Source organism: Labrus bergylta, chromosome 12 (genome assembly GCF_963930695.1).
Source record: "Labrus bergylta chromosome 12, fLabBer1.1, whole genome shotgun sequence".
NCBI lineage: Eukaryota > Metazoa > Chordata > Actinopteri > Labriformes > Labridae > Labrus > Labrus bergylta.
The window spans coordinates 21,159,591-21,182,822 of NC_089206.1; the positions used below are offsets into that span (position 1 = coordinate 21,159,591).

The following is a 23,232-nucleotide window of genomic DNA, read 5'->3' on the forward strand; positions in this document are numbered from 1 at the left end:
CATAGTGCACCTTCAAAGGAATGTGTGGAAAATGTATAATATAGATATAATATTTAAAGTCTATAAGGAAAACATAGATTGGAAAAAAGAGAGAAGGGAAAACGCAGAGTAAATAAACGGGTTGGCCACTAGGGGTCGTGTTGAGTTGTAATTTATGGTGACGCAACATTCCGCAGAGCAGAGGAAGAGACGGCAGACAGACACCGCACCTTCGACCAAGGTAAGCGAACAAAGACCAACTATTAAAGAAAACAGATACTGAAAGCAAAAGAATACTTTATTTTGAGTGTTTTCTTTAGTTTGTTCTCGTACAAAAAGGGAATAAAGACGTGTTGTATCTTACACGGTTTTATTTTAAAACGAACGACTCAAGCTGTTGTAGCAGATAAGTGGCTAACGTCCACCAGCTAACTTTCCCTTAGCTGTTCGCTTTGGTTAACTTCAGGTTGTCAAGGTAGCAAAAATGGAGGAGGGGACTTTCCGTTGTGTGCCTTCAAAATAAAACTCACAACAAAGAACTGCCAATCATATTGCCTTTTCATAAATTATATTGCTTTTATTTTGAAGGAGGCATTAGTCGCTAATCAAACGTTCTATCCTGAGCTTGACGCATCTTTGAACTTTAATAGCTAACTAGCCAGCTAACTACTGTTAGCAGGTAAAAGCCCATTTTTCATTACGTTTCCAGATCAACTCGCTTGAATTCCTAACTTTAAACAAGGTAAAGTTTGTCTGGAGTTCATCGAGTGTTTAGTTAAATTACTTCTTTCACTCTTTGCGCCTGAATTGCCACCGAAACTAACAACTTTGGTGGCTACGTGTTGTTTACACTGTGTGGGACAGCTGAGCAGAAATAAAGACTTCAACGCTGTTTGTTTCTATCCGAAGAAGGTTTAGTCGAGCCTAGGTTGGAAAACTGTGTACAAATGTAAGTGTAGGAGTCTTACATGTTGATTAAAGCATTTAATATGTGATATATAATCCCCTTCACCAGGTTCTTCTCTACGTCTCCGCCTTCATCTCAAACTGACAGAGCTGTTGAGTTCACTAAAGAGCAGGAAATACTTTATTTTATAAACCATTGTTCACACATATTTAATACATATTTGAATCATGTAAACATTGACTGAGAGTGGTCAACATTTCAAAGAAAGCTGTAAAATTATAAAAACTATAAAAAAGCTATTAGTAATTCACTGCTTTATAATTGTCTATTTATTTACTCAGTCGCTGCACTTTAACTTTAACTGTCTATTTATTTATTTACTCATCCAGTCACTGCACAATAATAACTATATACTCTGTCACTGCACCATAACTTCACTTATTTGCACTATATCTCGATATTTAAATTTGTTTAATTAATCAGTCACTGCACAATAATAACTGTATATATTCTTTCAGTCACCACAACTGTCTATTTATTTATTATTATTATTATCATTCATTCACTGAACAGCAATTGCTCTGGCCACTTTTTGCATACTTCTCTCTCATATCACCACAAATACATTTTTGTTGTTGTTGTTTTTGTAAACGCTGCTGTTTAAGATTGCTGCTAAGTTTCGTTGTGTCCTTGTATACAACGATAGTAAAGATTCTATCTATCTAAAATGTTGTGGTGATGGTCAAAATGTTCAACACGATACAGTGTTTGTCAGGCTACCACGATATTACAAAATAACTGACATTGCGATGTCTTTCCTATTTATGTATACAATGCGGCATGAAAATGATGATGAAAGTTTGATGCAGTCTGCTTTTTATGTTCATACCGTAAACATATATTAATGGCACACGCTTTTATTTGCTTCAATCTATGAAATGAGTCTACCTTTATTTAGGAAAGGCATCAATACAAGACGAGACAAACATGATTATGGTTTGGTAGTGGGACCGATTTTACTGGAGTTTAGTCAAGTTTAAATTCTGATTTTCTAAAAGCTGCTGATTTATGATTAGGTTATTGTTCTATTAATTGTGCTGCCTTTCTCAGAACTCAGTGTATACTCACACAAAGACATCACACAGTGCTTGCACAAATCAGATTTCCTCATAATTTCTTCATAACCGCCTGTCTCAATGTTATCAACGTTGTTCAGCTCTCCTTCCTCTTTTTCTGCGTCAGCAATCGTCTCATTTCATACTTCCAACTTTTGAGAGCTGAACTCAGTGTTGTAACCACTGACCTAAGTATAACATCAGGGTTTTTTTTTGTTTTTTTTTACAGTGCAGAAGTTTTTTGGTCTATTCTGCTGCTTCCTTCAGCCCTTTATTATTCATCTTACATCACTCCTTAGTGGTCTCAGCAATGTGGCAGCAGTCTGAATCAACATGAGTTTCCAGCAGCCGGGAGTGACAGTGGATGTATTGTACTGTGTACACGCTCTCTGTTAACTTCATTGTTTTTTTTGGTGCTTCTCCAGGTAAAGCATGGCAATGACGGGCCAAAGCTCATGCTCCTCCATGAGTAACCACACCAAGGAGCGGGTCACCATGGCCAAGGTGACCCTGGAGAACTTCTACAGTAACCTCATCGCCCAGCACGAAGAGAGAGAGATGAGGTAAGATGCAGAACAGATCTGTACGATAATATGTGAGCATGCACCCTGATTTAGGACCTGTAATGTTGTTATTACAGACTAAAGCAAATGTAATACACAGGAAAATTAAAAAAAGCAATTGCTACTCCTTCTTAAAAGTTGATACACACAGAGAAATAAGCATAAAAAACATTTGATTGTTAAATTGTCTGATTCGTCAGGCTTTGTAACATCTTTGTGACTTGTTATGCTAGAGGTTAATAAAGATTTGTGTAACCGTGGGATAAAAATAGGAGAGATATTTATGGTAAAAGGTGAAAATTCAGTGGAGCTGGAGGCTGGTTTCGGTCATGTACAGAGGCGGCGGTCCTCTAGCCCGGGAGTCACAGTTCGAATCCGACCCTGTGAGTCCTTTCCCGTAAAAAACACGCACATCCAAATCAAATAGGGCCAACTCAGGGTCGAGCATAAAAGAGAAAGACAGCCTCGCACAGTCTCTCTTTCCTGTATGACATTCCCCCCTCTCACGACTCTATCCACTGTCCCGTCTCTCAAATAATGGCATAAAACGGCATAAAAAAACAGAAATAAATCTGAAATAAAATTGGTGGTGGCATCTCTGAAACTTTAAACCACTAAAAAAATGTAATGCAGAGATTTAGAGTCAGAAATCTGTATTGTTGGGTTGTGATGGTCAGGATGTTTTCACAGTGAATAAAAACTCCTGACGTTCCTGGATACACTGAACGGTTTCAGAAGTTAACTGATGATGCTCAGTATATCAGAATAGCTGCTGGTCTGCATTCAGATAGTTGACGGCAGAATGTATTTACTTTTGCAGACTATAGTGAAAAGGTAATAAAAGGAAACTGTAGGTTGATATTTCTGTATTTGTTTTCCCTTTGCCATGAGAACAGTGTTGTCTGGTTGCTTTCTGTCTGAGCTCTCATGAATGTAACTCAATCATTAACAGTGGATCCTTTGACAACGTCTTGTCAGTTGGTGGCTTATTTACATGTTTCTGGGTCACCTCCTCTCACTCTCACCACGTGAGCACTGACATCTGATTCCTGCTGCGCCGTGCTTTGACTCTGCTGCTGCTTCACAGAGCAGACAGCATCTATTTTACCCAACTTAGTTTTGATAGCACGCTTTAAGAAACAGGCAAATCAACAGTAGGTGACAGTAAGCGAGTAATTTAATCTGCCCGACACGGAGGATCATCAACTACTTTGACAAGCGTAGTCTTTAGATTAAAGTATTTAATTTCATCCTTTGTGATTGAGATGTCGTTGATATCCTTTGGGTGTCGTGTTGTCAACATGGTTAATTATTCAGTTGGAAACGTGTCGATGTCATCAAGGTTAGGGATGACCAAGGTAGGGATGTTCTCGTTAAGTTGACCTAAAGGTTAAAAGTCATGACCCATGGTAGTCGGCACCAGAATTACTGGTTGGTTAAACTAATTATTTATTTATTTTTAGGTTTATTTTGGGCCTTTTTATGCCTCAATTTTAGAGACAGGACAGTAGAGAGAGATGACTCTGTCCTCGCACATGGGGTGAGCAAACTAAACCACTAGGCCACCCATGCCCCGGTTGAACTAATTATTTAAATGTTGGCCTTCGATGTCGGTCAAATGTTGTGCTCAAATTGCAACGCCATGTTTTTTTGTCTTCTTGCAAATAACTAAAGATTCATCCATTATCTGAACCGCTTTTCCCGTTCTGGGGCTTAGGGCCCTGGAGCCGATCTCAGCTGTCATTGGGCGAGAGGCAAGGTTACACCCTGGGTTATTCACCTGCCAATCACATTCACACCTACCGACAATTTTTAGGTTCTCCACGACTAAGGATGTTCCAATCTTATATGTTCCTTTCTGTTTATTATTCTTGACGTCTGCCAGCTTTGACTCTCGACTAGAAACACACACAACTTCATTTTTGTTGGCAAATTATTGACACGTATCTGAATAACTTAATTTTTTACTTATGACGTGATACTAACAGTCAGATTGTGTTCTCAGGCAGCAGAAGTTGGAGAAGGTTATGGATCAGGAGGGCCTGGCTGATGAAGAGGTGAGAGGGACAAACACCTGCAGAGGTTTCCCAGCATGCTTTGTGGATTTTTTGAGTGTACTGAGCATCTAAAACGATGGGACCCACAGGAGCCAAAGCATCCAACAACTTCTGCTATCCTAAAAATGTAGCTTCAAGAATTTTGCATTATTTTTCTATTTTACGTTACCCTGGCAACAAGTCAAGCCTCTTTGCTCAAAACACATCTGACAGCATCCTTAGAAGACAACAACTGAGAAATAAAAAAACAAGCATAAATAACATTTTGTAAGTTAGTCTGTCGAGGGTCGAGGGCGTTATTTTGAACTTGGTCTTAAACAGTAGATATTAGAAACATTGCATTCTGAACTGAACCGATTTCCAGGACTGTCATCACTCGTAACAAACAGACTTCCTGGAGGACGGATATATAGCAGTGAACTTTAGTTTTTGCGTTATGAGTACCGTTTAGATGTTGTGATTTATGTAATGCAGCTGGTGATTACCGTATCACATTCAATGCTGTTTCTAAAACTTGCGTCTTTTTCCTGCAGAAACGAATGCGGCGTTCCCAACATGCGAGGAAAGAGACAGAGTTCCTGCGTCTGAAACGTACTCGACTGGGTCTCGAGGACTTTGAGTCCCTCAAGGTGATCGGCCGAGGAGCTTTCGGGGAGGTAAAAACCTTTTATATAAATATATTTTATTTGTCAAAGACATTTCATACAAGTTAAACCCGGCAGTTGTGGGAAGTGCTTCAATGGTTTGGTGTCTGTGGCTTCATCACAGATACCAAACACTTCTCTGTGTCATAAGACTGTAGACAGAGTTATCATAGCAGCAACGTTTCCCGAGTCTGTAACGAGAGAGAGAGAGAGAGAGAGAGAGAGAGGAGAGGGAGAGAGGGAGAGAGGGGGAGAGGGAGAGGGAGAGAGGGGGAGAGGGAGAGGGAGAGAGAGGGAGAGAGGGGGAGAGGGAGAGAGAGGGGGAGAGAGAGGGAGAGAGGGAGAGAGAGAGAGAGAGAGAGAGAGAGAATCAGTGACTAACCGCAGAGTCTCTGTCTGCTCATACAAACATCCTCAGGCTGAAGTCCACCAAGTATCAGCTGAAGAACACATGCACTTTAATTATTTGTGTTTCATATTCATGTATTATCAGTAAGACCTCTTAAGCTTTATTTTTTCCCCGTTCTGGAGGTTTCAGCTTGACATGTGTGTTTGTCCTCAGGTCCGCCTGGTGCAGAAGAAAGACACAGGTCATGTGTACGCCATGAAGATCCTCCGCAAAGCTGACATGCTGGAGAAAGAACAGGTGAGGCAGCAGAATGAACGCACAAAGTAAACTTTGGTGTTTCATCTTTGTGGACTTATTTAAAACCTGTGTTGTCAGGTGGGTCATATCCGTGCTGAGAGGGACATCCTGGTGGAGGCAGACAGTCTGTGGGTGGTCAAAATGTTCTACAGCTTCCAGGATAAGATGAACCTCTACCTCATCATGGAGTTCCTGCCTGGAGGTAAGACCCCTGAAACCTGGACCACAACTCTGTAAGGAGGACTCTTAAAAGAGAAAATCAGCGAGGGTTTATCTCTGCTGTTTTTTGTGCTGCAGGAGACATGATGACCCTGCTGATGAAGAAGGACACTCTGACAGAAGAAGCCACTCAGTTCTACATCGCAGAGACGGTGCTGGCCATCGACTCCATCCACCAGCTGGGCTTCATTCACAGAGACATCAAACCAGACAACCTGCTGCTGGACTCCAGGGTCAGTCATCGTGTCCATTTTTTAATTCTTAACAAGCTTTTGATTTAATCTACAGCATTGTGACAGGAGGTGGAGGTTTATTGATTTGAGGAGTGTGTGCTGCAGATGTCTGTAGTAATAAGTGTGTTTTTTGTGTTTACAGGGTCATGTGAAGCTGTCAGATTTTGGTCTGTGCACGGGGCTGAAGAGAGCTCACCGGACTGAGTTCTACAAGAACCTGAACCACAGCCTGCCCAGTGACCTCAGCAAGCAAAGTCAGGCAACCACGTTCAGTTATTTCAAATGATGCATGCATGCTAACAATGTTTGTTAACTGGAAACACTCCCGTTTTGACGAACAATGACCTTGTGTGTTTGTTGATACGATGTCATACCACATACGTCCTGTCTTGCACGTGATTCTGTAATTACTGCGGGGGCTCCAGCTGTCTGGCGGTGCTGCTCCGTGCTGCGCTCTGTGAACGCAGCATGTGGGTGTTGACGGACAAGTGAGCACGGAGCCGTACAAGAGCGTAGCTGACATGCAATACACACGCATCTGGTGGACGTTCTGGGTAATGAAGTGTGCGACTGAGCTTTTTTTTACGCCCGCACCCGTGCAGGACTTCAGTGTGCGGTCACATGGTTGTTAGTGAACAGCTGGTGCATCGGTCATTCATGCACATTTAGGGCCCGTATACATCAGGAAAGGAAGTCGGGCTGGTTAATGTGAGCCCTGTATATCCAGAGGCTTTTTTAACACAACGTGAAAGGTGTTTTCTTTTGCCCGGCTCGGGTGATTGGCTCCTTTTTGGAAGATGTCGTCTAATATTCTTTAGCATGTTTGACGCCTTCTCGCGCTGCTAACCTGAAGTTTCCCCCCATGCATCTTAAAACAGCAGACAGCTCTTCTTGCTCCATCGAACAGTCTCCTTCCTCCCGTCCTCTTCTGCATTTGTGTTTTTTTTTTGACAGCGGTTACGAGCATTACTGCCAACTGTATTGGGGTGAGGTTACTGCAATGTGTGACTGCCCTTTATGCACCGAGCTATGGCGCCTGAACCTTAAGAGTTCAGAGCGAATACAAATACAGTAACGGGTCGAATGCTTATATAAGTAATTCAGTTTTTTCTTGATTTTTTACAAACTGCTCCGTCTCCTCTCCACAGCTTTCCAGAACATGAACTCCAAGAGGAAAGCAGAGACCTGGAAGAGGAACAGGAGGCAGCTGGTACGTCTAAACACAGACCGGATAGATCTTTAGTATCTGTGTTAAAGGTTTCTGCGATCATCACAGTAAAATAAAGAATTCTTCAAAGTTCAGTTCCCAGAAAAAATCTTTTGTATTTCCCCTTCATCTCAAACTGCCTCTAACTTGCTCATCTTCTCCGTCAGGCTTTCTCCACAGTCGGGACCCCGGACTACATCGCTCCAGAGGTCTTCATGCAGAACGGATACAACAAGCTCTGTGATTGGTGGAGCCTGGGCGTCATCATGTATGAGATGCTGATAGGTAAGAATTCAGCTGATTCACCTTCAGGGTTTTTCAGACTACGCTTGATGTGATCTTAATGGCGGTTAATCTGTGCGCAGGTTACCCTCCGTTCTGCTCGGAGACGCCTCAGGAGACGTACAGGAAGGTGATGAACTGGCGAGAGACGCTGATCTTCCCCCCAGAAGTGCCTATTTCAGAGAAGGCCAAAGACCTCATCCTCAGGTAGGAACACACTCTGCTCATGCTCATAACTCTCTCTCTCTTCAGTCACCAGAAAACATCAAATATCAGCAGTTTTATTTGTCTGTGTTTTGTAAAAGGATGCACCGTCTGATGTGACACCCCCTACCTCCTGGAATTGTTTGTATTTAAGTTGAGTTGAGTGTGAACGACATTAAGTGATGTTGCGTTGTTCACAGGTTCTGCTGCGAGGAGGAGCACAGGATCGGTGCCGCAGGAGTCGAGGAGATCAAGTCCAACCCGTTCTTTGAGGGAGTGGACTACGATCATATCAGGTGGGAGCTGTCACTCTGTGTGATCTTAAGTGACATTTACTCATGATCAGATTGTGGGTTAAATAAAAAGACACCTGATATCACGCCCTACCCAAACATGCCTGTGATTGGCTGGTACTTGTTTCCTTCAGTGTGAGCTGAGCTACACGTTACTCAATTTAAACTTGCACTGATGTGTTTCGCAGAGAGAGACCAGCTGCCATCCCCATCGAGATCAAAAGCATCGACGACACCTCAAACTTTGACGAGTTCCCCGATTCAGACATCCTCACACCCACAGGTAGGCCGCAGGTTTCTGCTGACCTGACTTTGACTTGTTCTTCTGTTCTGATGACTAAAAACCTTCTTCTTCTTCTTCTCCTTCTCCAGCTGCTCCGGTGTCCAACCAGACCGAGGCCGACCTGAAGAACAAGGACTGGGTCTTCATCAACTACACCTACAAACGCTTCGAGGGCCTCACGGCTCGAGGGGCGATTCCGTCCTACATGAAGTCCGGGAAGAGATGAAGCCGGTCCCATAGGATTTAAAACCGACAGCATCATGACACCTGAACGAGTCGTCCAAACCCCCCGAGAGGAGAACTCTGTCTGTTCTCCGATACCTGAGCGTTACCTCAGGACAAATAATAACGGGGCTCACTTTCATCTGCTGCTTTCCACTGTAGGAACTGCTGCCTTCACCTCTGCAGTCTTCTCTTTCTCTGATTCTTCCGAGGGTACCCTTTTTTTATTCTTCCTGCTCGTGTGCGAGAACTGAACTGGGATTAAAGGATTCTGTGGGACGCCTTCATTCCTGATACCAGCATCATTTACATTCCCTCTCTGTAAACCAGCACCAGTCTGTTGGATCTACCAAGGGCTCCTCCTCTCTTTCCACTCCATCACTCGTCGACTTATCAGCTGAAACGTTTCTTTTATTTTTAGTCTCCACTTGAAGGTAACCAGGTGCTCTTCAGGGATTCTGTCCAAATGTTCCTCTTGGTTTCCTGCTGGAGCTCACCGAGGCTTCTTCAGATGGCCGAACCAAAGACTGTGAGCTGAACTGTGTTTCTGCTTCATCTCTGTCACGTCGCTTCTTAGAACTTTTATAGGTCGAATATTTGCCAGATCTGCTCGTTGAATTGATTAGAAGAGAATGATGCATTTTGTCGAGTCTTGTTACATTTTGGCAGTGACCCCCTCTCCCCCCTCCCCCTCCTTAAGTTTCTGACACCTTTAGCACCTTAAAAATGTTTGATGCAACTCTCAGTCCAGTCAGGCCTACAGCTCGGTAAATGTGTGTTTGGTTTGTGTGTTTTTATTGATTTAGAAAAGTCAAAAGTGTGGACGCAAAGTGACACCAGGATCTACAAACTGAAGTCAATATTCCCCCACAAATATCTGCAGAGTTCAGATGCACAGATCTGAAACTAAAGTTGGATCTCTGTCCGATTTGTAATCAAATATCTGGACTTCTTATCGGAGAACTTTGGGCTGATTCTGCACAGATCTTTCATCGTTTGCAAACACTTAACCGTTTCTCAGTCTCCCTGTGAAACATCAAAAGTCGTTTATAATGTGCTTTATTACCAAATTCTTAAACACTGCTCCTCCCTAGTCTTTCAAACAGTAAGGCTGACTTGCTGATTTCTGCAAGTGTGATAGCCACTGTAGGACACCAAAATTGCGCTGTCTTGAAAAACTCTACAAAGAAGTGATGACAGCTGATCTTAGCTACAGTCTGAAAATGGTTTCCTTGTGTTTCTGATCAGACTGTCGGCTTCTCGGTTTGTTTTGAGTTGTAGCAGAAACAACAGAGAAGCTGAAGTCAGACCGAGGAGAAAACTGTCCCAATGAGAGTCATTATCCACAGTCACAGGGAGACGTTCTCCACACAGACACGTCACCATGATATTATTTAAAACATCAGTTACATTGTGAAGGAGTGTGTTGTCGATCAGCAGCTTTGTGGGGATAAATAATGTTTCATCAGTTTGTCAAAGCTCTGCTCTGTCGTCAGGCCTTTGTTTCCCCTCCTCTGCTTCTTCACAGGACATGAGATTAGTTTGCTTGTTGAGTTATTTTTTGTATATTTAAATTTGATGTCAGAATGTTTGATGTCAGCTGGAGGGTCGCTCATAGCATTACTTTCTTCACCCTGAATGTTTGTGTTGGTTTTTTTTTAAAAGACGCTTGACATCTTTAAAGAACGACTCCACCTTTCACACTTTTTTTTTTTTTTTAATTTCTCTTTGCAGTGTGGAGTTTTTATTTAGACGTTTATAAGCACAGGGCTAACAGTGAACACAATATCCAAAATGCTGTCATTTAAAAAAAAAAATGAATGTAAAAGAAGTCTAAACGGGGTCACAGAGACGTTTTTGTTTTCGCCACAATAATTCCAAAATGCTGTTTGTGTGAATGTCGCCTGGACCTGACATGACTCTTTGCTTTATCTTTCTTCTGGGACGGTTGTCCTGGCACTCGAGGTGAAATACGGAAGCTCATTCCGACCAAAACAAAGACGAAAAAACGAGAGAATCATGACTTAATATAACTTTGAGATAATAACATTTCATAACTTTGACTTTGTCAGGTGTTGGTTTCAAGTCGTCATTTTGCTGAGTTGAGTTTGAGGCTTGCAGTAAAGAGACAAATGTTAGACCCCGTGCATGAAGTGTGTGTGCACTGAGAAGAAAAGCGCTGCACGTCCGTCCTGTTACTATTACAACAGTCTGTTTATAACAGCTGCTGTATGACCGACAATGCTCCGTTACTTTTAACTGAATGTTTTATATTTGACACGATCTGTAGGAGGCAAAAGTACGGGGAATATTGGAAATTTAGAAAATAGTGCCGTTCTGAAAAGTTGAAAGGTTTTGAGTGAAAAAAAGTGTCGCGCAAACAGAAAAAGCCTTTAGAGGATGCAGGCTCTACTTTTTTTTAGCCAGAGATCAGGCTGATGCTTCCACGACATCGGGTTTTATTTTTGATGATAATGTCATTTTTTATTTTTGACTTTTAATGCGGTGTAAAACAGCAGAGGGCGCCATTTATCAGCTGCAGCAGATAGTTAAAAGTAACTTGACCTTTGGGTCTTTCAGATTTTAAGGGTTATTTTAAAGATTCTCCAGGAAGTAAAAAAATAAAATAATAATAATGCAAAGGTTGGACCTCAAACTGATGCGACTCGTATCATGTCAGAGGATCCATTTTGATTTTGGTATAATCAATAACTGGATTTTTTTGGTCAAACAATTTTATAATCATGTCGTTCCCAACGTGTCATATTTTGTCTTTCTTGGCAGGAATGGGCTTCCGTATGTCTCGGCTCCGTCTGTCACGTAACGCTCGGTGTATTCAGGTTGTGTGTAGATGAAGCTCAGCACATTTAACACATTTTAGAGAAGCACGCAGTGGAGCTTTTTTCTATGATGGGGGGGTCACTATTTTTAAACCAACTGTCTGTTAGAGGGAAGTTTCTGCTCCGCATGCTTTTTACCAAACAGCAGAAGAGTCGCTTAAAGCAATAGAGCACATGGAACGACTTGTTTTATTGATGATGCCACTTTGTGTGTGTGCGCCCATGTGTGTGCGTGTGTTTGTAGTTTCAATCTGCAGGTGAGGATGTGAGCATGCTCAGTAGACACGATGTGTATGTTGTTTTCTACACGTGAGGCTCAGACGTGTGTGTATGCCCGCTCTGATCAGGGTCATCCTGCAGCGTGTGTGTGGGTCAGTCGTGTGTGTACGCGCTCTTCTCGGGGTCATCCTGCAGCGTGTGTGTCAGATGTGTGTGTGCTCACTCTGCTGCTCAGTGTGTCAGATGTGTGTGTGCTCACTCTGCTGCTCAGGGTCATCCTGCAGCGCGTGTGCGCGCTCTGTTCGGGGTCATCCTGCAGCATGTGTGTGTGCGCGCTCTGCTCGGGGTCATCCTGCAGCGCGTGTGAGTCAGACGTGGGGGAGCGGGGTGTTTGGGAAGGTGGGTGTACATTATTTAAACCACTGTTCTCCTTGTAGTGTGAGGCTGATGTATGTTTTCTGCTATTTGACAATGAATTACTCTGCACTTAATCTGTTGTGTCCTTTTTTTTTTTTTTAAACAACTTTTGGATCAGTGGCGGTAAAGTGACGCTCGGCTGCGTTCTCAGAAACAGCAAGCATGCACAGGGAGAACATGCAAACTCCACACAGAGAGGCTCCTGTCAGACGGGGATTCAAACCAGGAACGTAACAGCTCGAAATACTGCACCACTGTGCAGCCCCCATCTGAGAATTAAAGTATGAAAACATAATCATTGACGACATGAATGGAAGCAAAGATTTTTAATCGACTTCCAAACCGAGAAATAAAATAACACAAGACTCAAACAGACTCAAACCTGAACATGAAAACATCACGGGCCTTCAGTTCAGACAAACAGATACAAACGTCACCACTCGACAAAGACACGTTCATGTTTATGGCTTTTAACTCGTCCTCTGGGGACACATTTCAACGCGACACGGACTGCGTACAACAACAGAATAAAAAAATATTTTAAAAGAAGAAAATCTATATTTAAAAAAAGAACACTGTTTTCACTTCTTTAAGATCATGTTACATTTTTTTTCACATCTTATGTAAGATTTGAAGTATTATTCCAGGGATCTTTTACATTCATATAAATATAAATTTATATATATTTATGCCAAACAAAAAACATCCAGATGTTTCACACACACTTGTTCAGTCCAGGTGACTGATATTAGTTTGGATTTAAGGGCGCACTCACACGAGGTAATCCGTACCAAGCACACTTCAACCTTGAAGTCCAGTTCTTCTGGCTAGTGCTCTGGTCCTCACTTCCTTTGCCCTGCCACGGTTGGAAGAGGTGACAACTGGGCGAGTGTGAGTGCGCCCTAACTCCACTTATCTCCACACAGAAACAGAAATAAGACTTGAGAAAAAGGCGTTTTTGGAAATGATTCCACTTTGAGATTTTTTTTTCTTCTCAGGCTGAATGACTGCATTACCCATGAGCCTCAGCTGCAGCCTCACAGCGCGCGGTCAACACTTTTTTCTGAGCTGATGAATTAAGAGAAACGCCTCGCCTAAAAACAAAACAAACACTTTGTTGGCCCTTCATGAGCTGCGTCTCTGCAGGATGAGTCTTTGGAAAACGTTTCTGAGCAGGATGAGGAAGAACATCCCAGGAAGTGATGATGTCAGTCCTCGATGGGGGGCAGGGAGCTCACGGGCACCCGGCGGAAAAAGAAGCTGGATCCTCTGAAGAGGTGACCCTGAGGGGACACAAACAGACTTTACATGATCCGTTAAAATGACAACCTCCATCATAAATATGTTTCTAAAAAAGCTTTCTGATTTAAAGAATCAAAAGATCCGGCAAAAATAGAAGCCTTGTGTAACTGCTGCTGAAGACACTTTAGCAGTGTGTGTGTGTGGAGCTCCTGCAATGCCAAAACACAGCGTGAATCCACAGACTGGGTCGCCATCACATACGTCTGCGGGATCAACATTTAGGCGTCATGACGTCAGCGCTGTTGTATATTTTCACTTTGTAAAGGCTAAAGACTAAGTACGGGGATACAACATGGTCGACCTCTAAAAGTTCAACTTATTATGTTTCACCTAAATGGGGGCGTGGTCACTCTGGTAAGCAGGAAGTGACTGCTCTCATAAACACCAGATTCGTTTCCTACACCTTCATGCGATTCGTTACCTTCTGGCTCAGGTGATTCCAGCAGTGCAGCCACGAGTTGAAGACGGGAGAGCGAGGAGGAAGACCTGCAGCCAAACTGACGACACAAAACCATGACCCCACATTATGTGTGTAGACTGGACTGAACACAAACTGTCCCAACATTAAAAAAATGTTCCTGATCATCACTCACTAGGGGTGCAGAAATGCAAAATTTTCTCTAATCGATTACCCTTCCCATTGTTAAAGGGAGTACTCGAGTAATCGTTCTGTAGTTCTTTTTTTTTCTGTGATTCTTTTCCCCCACAGGAGGCCCCGCCCCCAACTATGACGCGATGCCGAATGTATCTGTTGATTAATTTGAATCTTCGGGATTTTAATAATTGTTAGGGCGCGGTCACACTGGCCATCCGTACCGTGCTCAAGCACGCTTCAACCCTAAAGTCCAGTTCATTTGACCAGTGTGACCGCTCTGTATCGTACTCAGGCACGGTACACTTCCTTGGCTTTGGCACACTTCAGAGAGGTGTGCTTCAGCACGGTACACTTCATGCACGAGCACAAGCATGCGGGTAAACAACACTGACAGCCTTCATTCTGGAGAAATCCAGAGTTTGTATCTGACTAACATGACACAATATAAGACACAAAGTAGCTGTCATGTTCTGTGTTGTTCTCCGATGTTGCGGGCGTCCGCGCATCTATTTTATTTTTATTTTTTAATCGTGCTTGGGTACAGCATGATACGACATTTCTTACTTAAACAGACAGCAAACCTCAAATAAAAATTCACACAGACGTGTTATGACCGTTTTAACACTTTATTATATTTAGTGCAGTGTGGCGAGCGGACGTACATCAATTCACACTCATCGCACGTTGAAGCTGTTTTGACAGCAACATTCTGTTAACAAAGACTACAGTCTGCAGTGTAGAGCACACTTTACTCTGGTTAATGAAGTTACAATAGAACAGGTGAATGATTTAAGTATCTGTCTGTTTCATCTTTCCTCTGTCCTCTGTGCATAATGACACACTCGCTCAATCTCGCTCGTCTGTCCACTTTGAGCTCTGTCTCCCTATAAGGTTGTTCCATTTTGTAGTTATTAAAAGAATAATCATCTAAAATTCCAAAATAAAGGAAAACATCTAGTTATGCTGCTCTGTCCTGGATGATCAAACGTCATTGGTTTAGCGGAGTAAAGCGGTAATTGCAAAGTGAAAGTCCTTCTTTTTCTGTGGACTAAAAAGACAATTTGAATTGAACTTCCGTAGATCATATTGCATATTTCATTTGTTTGGGACTTTTTGTTCATTGTGAATTCATAGGGGGGTTAAGTAAAGGGATATTTTTGTTAGGGTAGCAGCGTACGGATCAACAACGGACGCGTTTCAGCACAGAGCCTTTATCAGCGCTTTGTTTGTCATCTATTTTCTTTTTGTGCTCATGCTCCTTTTTTTCTGTTTTGAATTAGACCTATCCTAGAACCCACAATGCAACAAGAAGCTTTACAAAAATGTGGACAACAAAACAATGATCGATTACATTTTTTTTGTAACCGATTATTATTTAATTGCACCCCTATCACTCACCCACAGTTGTTGACCGTCATGAGATCGGCCACCAGCATGAACGGATACGTCAGAACACTCACAGCAATCTGCAGAAAAGAACGCCGTTAGTGAAGAATTTAAAGCCGCAGGAGGTCAATATGTAACCCAAACAGTCTGAGGGGTGAACTTACTCCCATCACAAACTTAGTGTAGCTTCTCACCGCAGACGCCTGACTGAACTGAAACACACAAAGTGAACTCTGTTGATCTGCATGTCACAGGATGTTTACTGTTACTAACAGTCTAAAACGGTAGTTTGAATCATTTGTAAACATTGACATCAACAGCAAATCTTTCCCCGTCAAGGGCCTTTCAGATAGGACGTGGTGTGCGCTGCGCTCGCTGCAGAGTAGAAAGGGAGCGCACACGAGCACAAAGCAACGCAGCCTGTTGCTAGGTAACCGAAACAATAGTCAGAAAAATAAATACTGTTTGGATACACAGCATGTTTGTATCTGTCCTCTATTCAGTAGAATTCTACAATTCACTTAGCAGACAATTTTATCCAAAGCGAGTAACATCAGAGAGTAAGTACAACACAAGCAAGGATCTAGAAAAAAGGGGACAACGTCAGTAAGAGCAAACGATCAGCTTTGAGTCTGATTGGACACAGAGGTGCTGACAGGAAGTGACCAGAGGCAAAGCACAACATTGACCGCAGTTCTTGAGAGCTCTAATCAGTATAGAAACCACCTTATAAGTCATCTTTATCAAACAAAAACCATCGTGACAACCATCATCATCATCAATAATACGGAGACCATCATCATTAAGTTAGTAGGTATTCATGAAAGAGCTGGGTCTTTAGCTTTTTCTTAAAGGTGCAGAGGGACTCTGCAGAGCCAATGGAGTCTGGAAGTTCATTCAGTAGAAAGCTCTGATCTTTGTTCTGCTGAGGAGGAGGAGACGAGCAGAGACGAAAAAGAGAGGGCGTGGCTTCATGAAATCCTCAGCACCCGACAGGAAGTGCTGGAGAGTTTAGTCTCGTCCAGGAGCTGCAGCTCTATAACGAGCGTACATTTCTGCTGCTGTTTGAAACACGCCTGGTACGCCCAAACTGTTGGACATCTTTACAAACTAGAGCTCTCTTTCCGATGTCTAAACTAGAGCTCAGGGAAGTTGGACTCATGCTGCATTCAGGTGCTGCTCGGGTGGTTAAAGTGAACGTGCTCGACAGCGGCGCACAGCACACACAGCGTCATGTCTGAAAAGCCTCTTCAGAGTTTCATTAAAGACAAACGTTGAATCTTTCTCGCTCCTCTGCACTCACACTTTCGTCCACGGCGTAGGTGTTGATGAAGTGAGCGAGGAGGTTACAGCACCACAGGAAGAGGACTTCTCCCAACACGTGAGGAACGATCCCTCTGCACACACACACACGCACGCACGCACACACACACAATAACACGGCTCAGAATGAAGACGCTCATCACATTTCAAATGTCTCCAGCGTGTTAAGAGGACTCACACGTAGAACCCGGCGACTCCTTCCTCTTTAAAAATCTTGACCATGCAGCCGAACATCCCCCTGAAAGAGCCACACACACACTCCGTTATCATCAGTGTGAAGCGTTATCTACACGCGTTTTCTCTTTCACCGCCGCCATTCATGGATCTGTTACATAAAGTGAAGAATTACCAACGAAGAAGAACAGTCTCAACAGTGAGGCCCATTAAGTAAAAGTCCTGTTAATTTTCTCCATAGAGGATTTGATTATTAGTCATGATGTCATAACCATCTACAGGTAGACTGACCACGAGCTACCTGAGCGTGAGACGATGGTGTCTGCTCCTGTAGGAGACACAAGTTCAAATGATATCAACCTCGTTTTAAGAGAAACATGATTTATTCACGATGTCAGGGGATAGAACTACACTACCCACGATCATAGTGTCACAGCGACGTCTCTGATTGGTGGAGCACGCTGTTACCATGGCAATGTTTCCCATCCTTCTGTCCCTCTGTTTAGCTAGAAGTCTAGCTAGTAAGTAAGCTAACAGTAAATGTACTCATCTTGTTAAGCAGCAGAACAACGACTAAAGTTACATTTAAGAGGGGATCATTCGCAATGCATTGTGGGATGTGTAGTTCATTGACTCTGGGTGATAATTATGTACACAGTCTTGTACCTTTGACTTTTTCTCAGTATTTAACGCATTTTTTCCGCCAAATCAAATGTTTAAGAGTCGTTCAAATGGAGATATTGTTCAAGTCATAATCCCTAAGACTTTAGTTTTGATACAGTTTCTCGTCTGACTGTAGATGTATAAATATTTCTTAACATACGGTAATTTCCTCTCCCCTCTATATAACATATATTTGCAGTAGTTTTCAATAAAAGGTGTGTAATAGCAGAAAGGGCTGTTAAGATCTCAACAGCAGAGTTACTATAGAAGTATATAAGTGAAGTGATGTTGTTAAAGAGAGTACTTAAATCATCGTCTTACCCGTACTTGACCTCTCTGCCGACAAACTGGGCCATACATCGCACTGACATGACTGTGAAAGGAGACAGAACAGGTGAACAACCAGATGAACACTCCACTATCACTGTTTTGATGTCAAACGTTATGTTAATCCATGTCCATGTTACTGAGTGTTAGAAATCCTCCATGAGGTTTACAGAAAGGGGGGTGGGTCACTTTGAAGAAGGAGTAGAAGAAGAGTTTGACTGCGAGTGCAATGATTTAGAAGGTTTCACTTCTGACAAGATGAATTAATGTTCGAGGGGAATAAACTTAACGGACATACCATGAAAAGGATGAGTCGCTACTCTGGACAGGCACTGAATGATCATCTCCTGTGAGGTCTGAAGAGAGAACAATGACATCCAGGTACTTACAGGTAATAATATAAACGTAGAAAGAATTTAAATGTATGTAGTTAGGCAACAGCAACTGAATAAAAGTGCCAGTGAGAATGGCAGTCTATCAGTCTAAATGTACTAAACATGACGTCACATGAGTGCCCGGATGTGTACTAGATTGGGTGGATTAGTTTAAAGGTCACATACTATCTTCCTTTTAAGAAGTTTAAATAAGTCTCAGAGCTCCTCAAAACATGTCTGTGAAGTTTCTTACTCTAAATCCACTCTGATCCAGTATTTGATCATGCCTATAAACCCCTCTATTTCAGCCCTGCCCAGAAAAGGCTGTTTCTGTGTCTGTACCTTTAAATATGTAAATGAGCTGTGTCTGACCACGCCCCCTCTCTGGAAGGTCTTGGGTGTACTCGGTGCTTTCTCGCTCCATGTCCTATTGTTTACGGTGAGAAGGCAGACTAAGAGGGCAGAACAAACACCTAGCTGTGGGAGTGTCACCCACCTGGGGGAGGGGCTACTGCCCTTTGTGATGTCATGAAGGGAAAATCTCCAAACGGCCTGTTTGAACACACATTTTCTGAAAAGTGGAGCAGGCAGAAGATGGAGAGGATGGACTTTTCTCATCATTGGGGGGTTTGTAGACAGACTAGAGACACATATTAGAGTTAGAGGAACATGGGGAAGTGGATTTTGGGTAATATGTGACCTTTAAAGTATGATGCCGGAGCACCCAGAATGCATTGCGGCTCTCAGATGGTTAAGTCACAGCACGAATGTATGGCTCTGTGATGGACACAGTGACCATGTACTCTGACCTCAGCGTTAATCGTACCAGTTCAGTGCGATGGTTAATGAAAGAAGTCGTCATATTCAGATTTCACATTGTCTGATCTCTCACCTCTTGGAAAACCTTCCCGAGTGAAGTCTGCACGCCGCCTTTCTTAGACCGACGCTCTACCTGCTGAATAAAACAACAGTCATTATTTTAACTTCTTACTAAATCATTCCTAAAGGAATAGTTCATGTTTTCTTAATGTGGTTGTAAGAGGAACCAAACCGGACCGCTTGGTGGAAACAGGTGTTAGCATGTTAGTTTGCACGGGGACATGCCTTGTTAGTTTCACCTGTTTGACTTTGCACCTGACCACGGTCGAGATGGTGCTGGACACAATCCGAGGCGAGAGGCCGCGGAAGAGTCCTCTCTTTCCGTCCACCTGTACAATGTGCTGTGCTGAAAATAAATGTATCTCCTGTCAACACCTTTATAACGTAATAATGGTGCAGTGAACCAATGAGGCTACAGGTAATAATAAGTTGACGCTCACCGTAGGAGAAGAAGCCGGGCAGGTATAAGACTCTCCGTCCAAACATGGTCGTGCCCACAGTCGGAGGAAGAGGTTCATGACCCACCTGGAAACGACAGACAGAACACCATGAGGTTCGTCCTGATATCATGATTTTAAACTTTAATAAAATACTAGAAGAACTAACACTAATGAGCTTACTGTGTAGCAGCCTCACTCTGACAACGTCCTGTTTGTGCAGGTGTGCGAGAAACATGTCTCTCAATAAGAAAGTGGAAAAGCAGAATTTCCCCTCAGGGTTTAAAGGCTTTATATGTGATTTTTCACACTTAAATATAATATAAATCAAGTATATCCTCTGAAAATAACTCTGTGAGTCATGACTGTCTACAATGGGTGTAACACCCGAGTCCCACTGTCTGTGATGCTTTCAGAGTCCTATCTTCACTTTGTTTACATCGCCGGGACGGCCGGCTGACTCCTCCCCTCGTGTATAAAAGTTGTTTAATTGAGGGACTAGAGAAAAGAAGAATAACATACTGTACTCACTGCTTAACTGTGTTTCTAGATCACGCTCATTTCAGGTAAATTTACATGCAGTGTGAAGATACGAGCATAATAAAGATCGCTAGCATTAGCATGCTAACACAACAATGCAGAGCGAGTTGTTTCGGTTTCATGCTGGTGCTCAAGGGCGACATCTGCTGGATCAAAAAAATCACATATAAAGCCTTTAATGAAGTATGGAATAAAAAAAAGGGATCTGGATTTGGGGAAGGCCAATCAGATTTCAAGGGGATCCCCAGGCCCCCCCTCTGGACATGCCTCTGCAGCACCAACACCTGACACTGTACATAACTAAGTTCAGTATTCATATATTTTGTCTGTAATAGTTGAAAATGTAGTTATTTGACATAAATAAACAATGTAATTCACATTAAATTCATTTTAATCCATAGAAAACATTTTGTTCAATAACAACTTCCAGTAAGGTGACCAGTGTGTCCACTCTGCCTCATTTCTTCTCTAATGAAACTCCTTCTATCTGTTTCTCCACCTCTCAGGCTGCCTTGCCTCCTCCTGGTCCCTCACAGCCCCCCCCCCCCTCCCCCTGGGTCCCAGCGTGTCCTCAGGGATGAAGAAACTCCAAAGCAAACAGAGCAGCAGAGTAAAAACACCTCCCTGTTTGTTGTTGTTGTCTAGCTAGCTGCATTAGCCGCTGTACCTGTATGAGCAGCTTGACGTAGAGCAGCGGGTGAGTGATGGCCGTCACCCCGGCTCCCAGCACGAACACCGCCGTGTCCACATCCATTGGGGTCGGTGTAGCTTCCTGCTCATCACCGGCCACCTCACCGGACGGGCTTTCAGACGATTCCATCTTTATTTTTTTTAAATCACCGTGAAGGAGAAACACGGTTCATCACGTTCACCACCGGCTAACGTCAAGCTAGTATGCTACATATGCTACTTAAACAACTTCCGGTCTGAATTTCAGAATAAAAGTCTCGACGTCAGCGGAGGTAAGAGCTAGATAAAACCTATGGATAAAACCCAGCGGTACACTACACACTACAAATAGCAGCATTCAATCACTTGATGGACATGGACGGAGTTTTGGCATATGGACGCATGCGCATGTTAGATTTATTTTGTTTGGGATGTGACAAATCTCAAAATGTTTCTTTTCAAAATTACAACATACAACGATAAGAAAGTCATAAGATTTAATACTTCCAGTTTCATTTTTATTTCATATCAGATAATTACATTAGATATCCACTAGGTGGTGCTGTCAGACTGTAGATGGCCCCGTGTGCAGCTGTTTTATCATTAGGATGCAACCGGACTGGTGTGCAACAAGTTTGGATTAAAACCTTGATTTGAGCAACCAGGATGTCACCTGCAACAATCCAGACTGATTTATTATTTATTTAAAAAAAGAATTAAAATAAAAAAGTAAATGAACATCCTGTGAGGATTTGAGCCATCTGCAACTACTCCTTAGAGAGGAACCCAACCTCGGTGTATGTGGTTCCAACTCAGGGTCAAAGAAACTTATATCTTTAGATTCTACAATATCTTATGTTTCTGTATTTTAGGGGAATTTTGGCCCCATCTCTGATTTCCAGTTGTGTATTTTATGTTCTTAAATGATCAATCAGTGTATCATCATCAATCATGTGTAGTGAGTGAAATGATAAAGTGACCTTACTATATGATCAGACGGAAAGAAGGAAACATTGTCCAGTGTGACCAAACACATCAAGAGCCCAAGAACCAGTTTTTCTTTTAAAATCTGGGTATTGTCATGAATGAAAGATGTCTGTGGACTGAGCTACCTAACAACAGACACATTATCAGAGAGATAAATCAATAAAGCACCACTGATTCATACATAAATAGTCCTTTGATTCCCTGATGGAGAAAACAGAATGAAAGCTGCGCTGGTGGAAATGTCAAGGAGACTCTTTCATTAATGCTCATCTGATGTCTTTGTTTGTTCATCTTCAACAAGTCTTTGACCGGGATCTGTTAAAAACATCTGCACGTATGTAGATTTACATCACGGAGATGTCAGAGCTGACGCACACACACACACACACACACACACGCACACAGACACACACACACACACAGACACACACACACACACACACACACACACACACACACACACACACACACACACACACACACACACACACACACACACACACACAGGCGTGATTTAGCTGCAGACTCTGTGGGTTTGGATGATTTACTGTCATGATGTGTGATGGTGGTTTCAGCTCACTGGCTGCCTCTGTTCTCGCTGACAGACTAAAGCTGGGTTCATCGTTTATCTCACTCTGCGGTCGTGCTAACACAGATGAAGTGGTTGTAAAAAAACGAGGCTTTAAGAAGAAATCGTCTCTGGCGTCACGACATAGCCGGTCTTCATGTCTCCTTCCTCAGTCTGACACTTTGATTACACTCTGATGTTGTTTCTTCACTTCAAAGAGCTGTGACACAAAGAGCATAATCGTGTTTTGTAGCGATTCTGAGACGTTTGTTCTCAAAGTGATGATTCAGAGTGAACTAACACAAACCTCAGCCAATGATAATTAACCCTTTCAAGCATATTGTTCACTACTGGTGACATCTATTCCAAAGCTTTCTCTCCTCAATGTATGCTAACCAACACCTTTTGTTTAAACATGAAAAAAAAAAATTAAAGGAGCAATATGTAACTCTGACCCCTAGTGTTTAAAATGGGTACTGCAGTCTAAACTCAAAACATTGTATTGAGCTGTCTATCTGAACCACTTCTCTTACCTGCTTCCATCACTGCAACACCTGTTGGTTTGACCTGATAACTGCTCTCATATCTGGAAAACCGAGGGGCATCCAAAACGGCCGTGTGGGGGGGCGGGGGGGGTTATCTTAAAAGCGCCTACCTTCTCTGGTCCAAACAAATCCA

The 23,232-nt window shown here is 42.7% G+C and overlaps 2 protein-coding genes across 4 annotated transcripts; one reads left to right on the forward strand and one right to left on the reverse strand.

Annotated features, from left to right (window-relative positions):
• The first annotated feature begins 172 nt into the window (after positions 1–172).
• On the forward strand, positions 173–12,404 carry stk38a (serine/threonine kinase 38a). The gene is made up of 14 exons (XM_020630343.3): positions 173–220; positions 2,427–2,564; positions 4,570–4,621; positions 5,155–5,277; positions 5,828–5,911; positions 5,990–6,113; positions 6,209–6,363; positions 6,506–6,617; positions 7,512–7,573; positions 7,738–7,855; positions 7,936–8,059; positions 8,257–8,352; positions 8,538–8,632; positions 8,722–12,404. The coding sequence occupies exons 2-14, from the start codon at positions 2,434–2,436 to the stop codon at positions 8,856–8,858; spliced, it is 1,413 nt and encodes a 470-aa protein (XP_020485999.1). The 5' UTR covers positions 173–220; positions 2,427–2,433; the 3' UTR covers positions 8,859–12,404.
• Positions 12,405–12,641: 237 nt separating this feature from the next.
• Positions 12,642–21,261, reverse strand: LOC109981562 (mitochondrial carrier homolog 1). 3 transcript variants are annotated; one of them, XM_020630401.3, is made up of 12 exons: positions 20,998–21,256; positions 19,794–19,878; positions 19,593–19,699; positions 19,367–19,426; positions 18,399–18,456; positions 18,095–18,146; positions 17,115–17,174; positions 16,917–17,010; positions 15,778–15,825; positions 15,626–15,693; positions 14,054–14,129; positions 12,642–13,613 (listed from the first exon to the last, which is right to left on the reverse strand). In XM_020630401.3, exons 1-12 carry the CDS (start codon positions 21,148–21,150, stop codon positions 13,539–13,541), a joined length of 936 nt encoding a protein of 311 aa, XP_020486057.1. In that variant the 5' UTR covers positions 21,151–21,256; the 3' UTR covers positions 12,642–13,538. The 3 variants fall into 3 exon arrangements, with proteins under 3 accessions (XP_020486057.1, XP_020486056.1, XP_020486058.1); XM_020630400.3 differs by having other exon boundaries at positions 19,367–19,429; positions 20,998–21,255; XM_020630402.3 differs by lacking the exon at positions 14,054–14,129 and having other exon boundaries at positions 19,367–19,429; positions 20,998–21,261.
• Positions 21,262–23,232: the final 1,971 nt, after the last annotated feature.

Bases quoted from the DNA above. Each gene is read 5' to 3' on its own strand.
- LOC109981562 (XM_020630400.3), bottom strand. From the start codon at position 21,150: ATGGAATCGTCTGAAAGCCCGTCCGGTGAGGTGGCCGGTGATGAGCAG. The intron at 19,430-19,592 runs GTGAAACTAACA...TGTTTTATTCAG, and splicing joins TCAGGTGCAAAGTCAAACAG to CAGGTAGAGCGTCGGTCTAA. The intron at 18,147-18,398 runs GTATGTCCGTTA...CTCCTTTCACAG, and splicing joins AGCGACTCATCCTTTTCATG to TCATGTCAGTGCGATGTATG.
- stk38a (XM_020630343.3), top strand. From the start codon at position 2,434: ATGGCAATGACGGGCCAAAGCTCATGCTCCTCCATGAGTAACCACACC. The intron at 5,912-5,989 runs GTGAGGCAGCAG...CTGTGTTGTCAG, and splicing joins ACATGCTGGAGAAAGAACAG to GTGGGTCATATCCGTGCTGA. The intron at 6,364-6,505 runs GTCAGTCATCGT...TTGTGTTTACAG, and splicing joins ACCTGCTGCTGGACTCCAGG to GGTCATGTGAAGCTGTCAGA.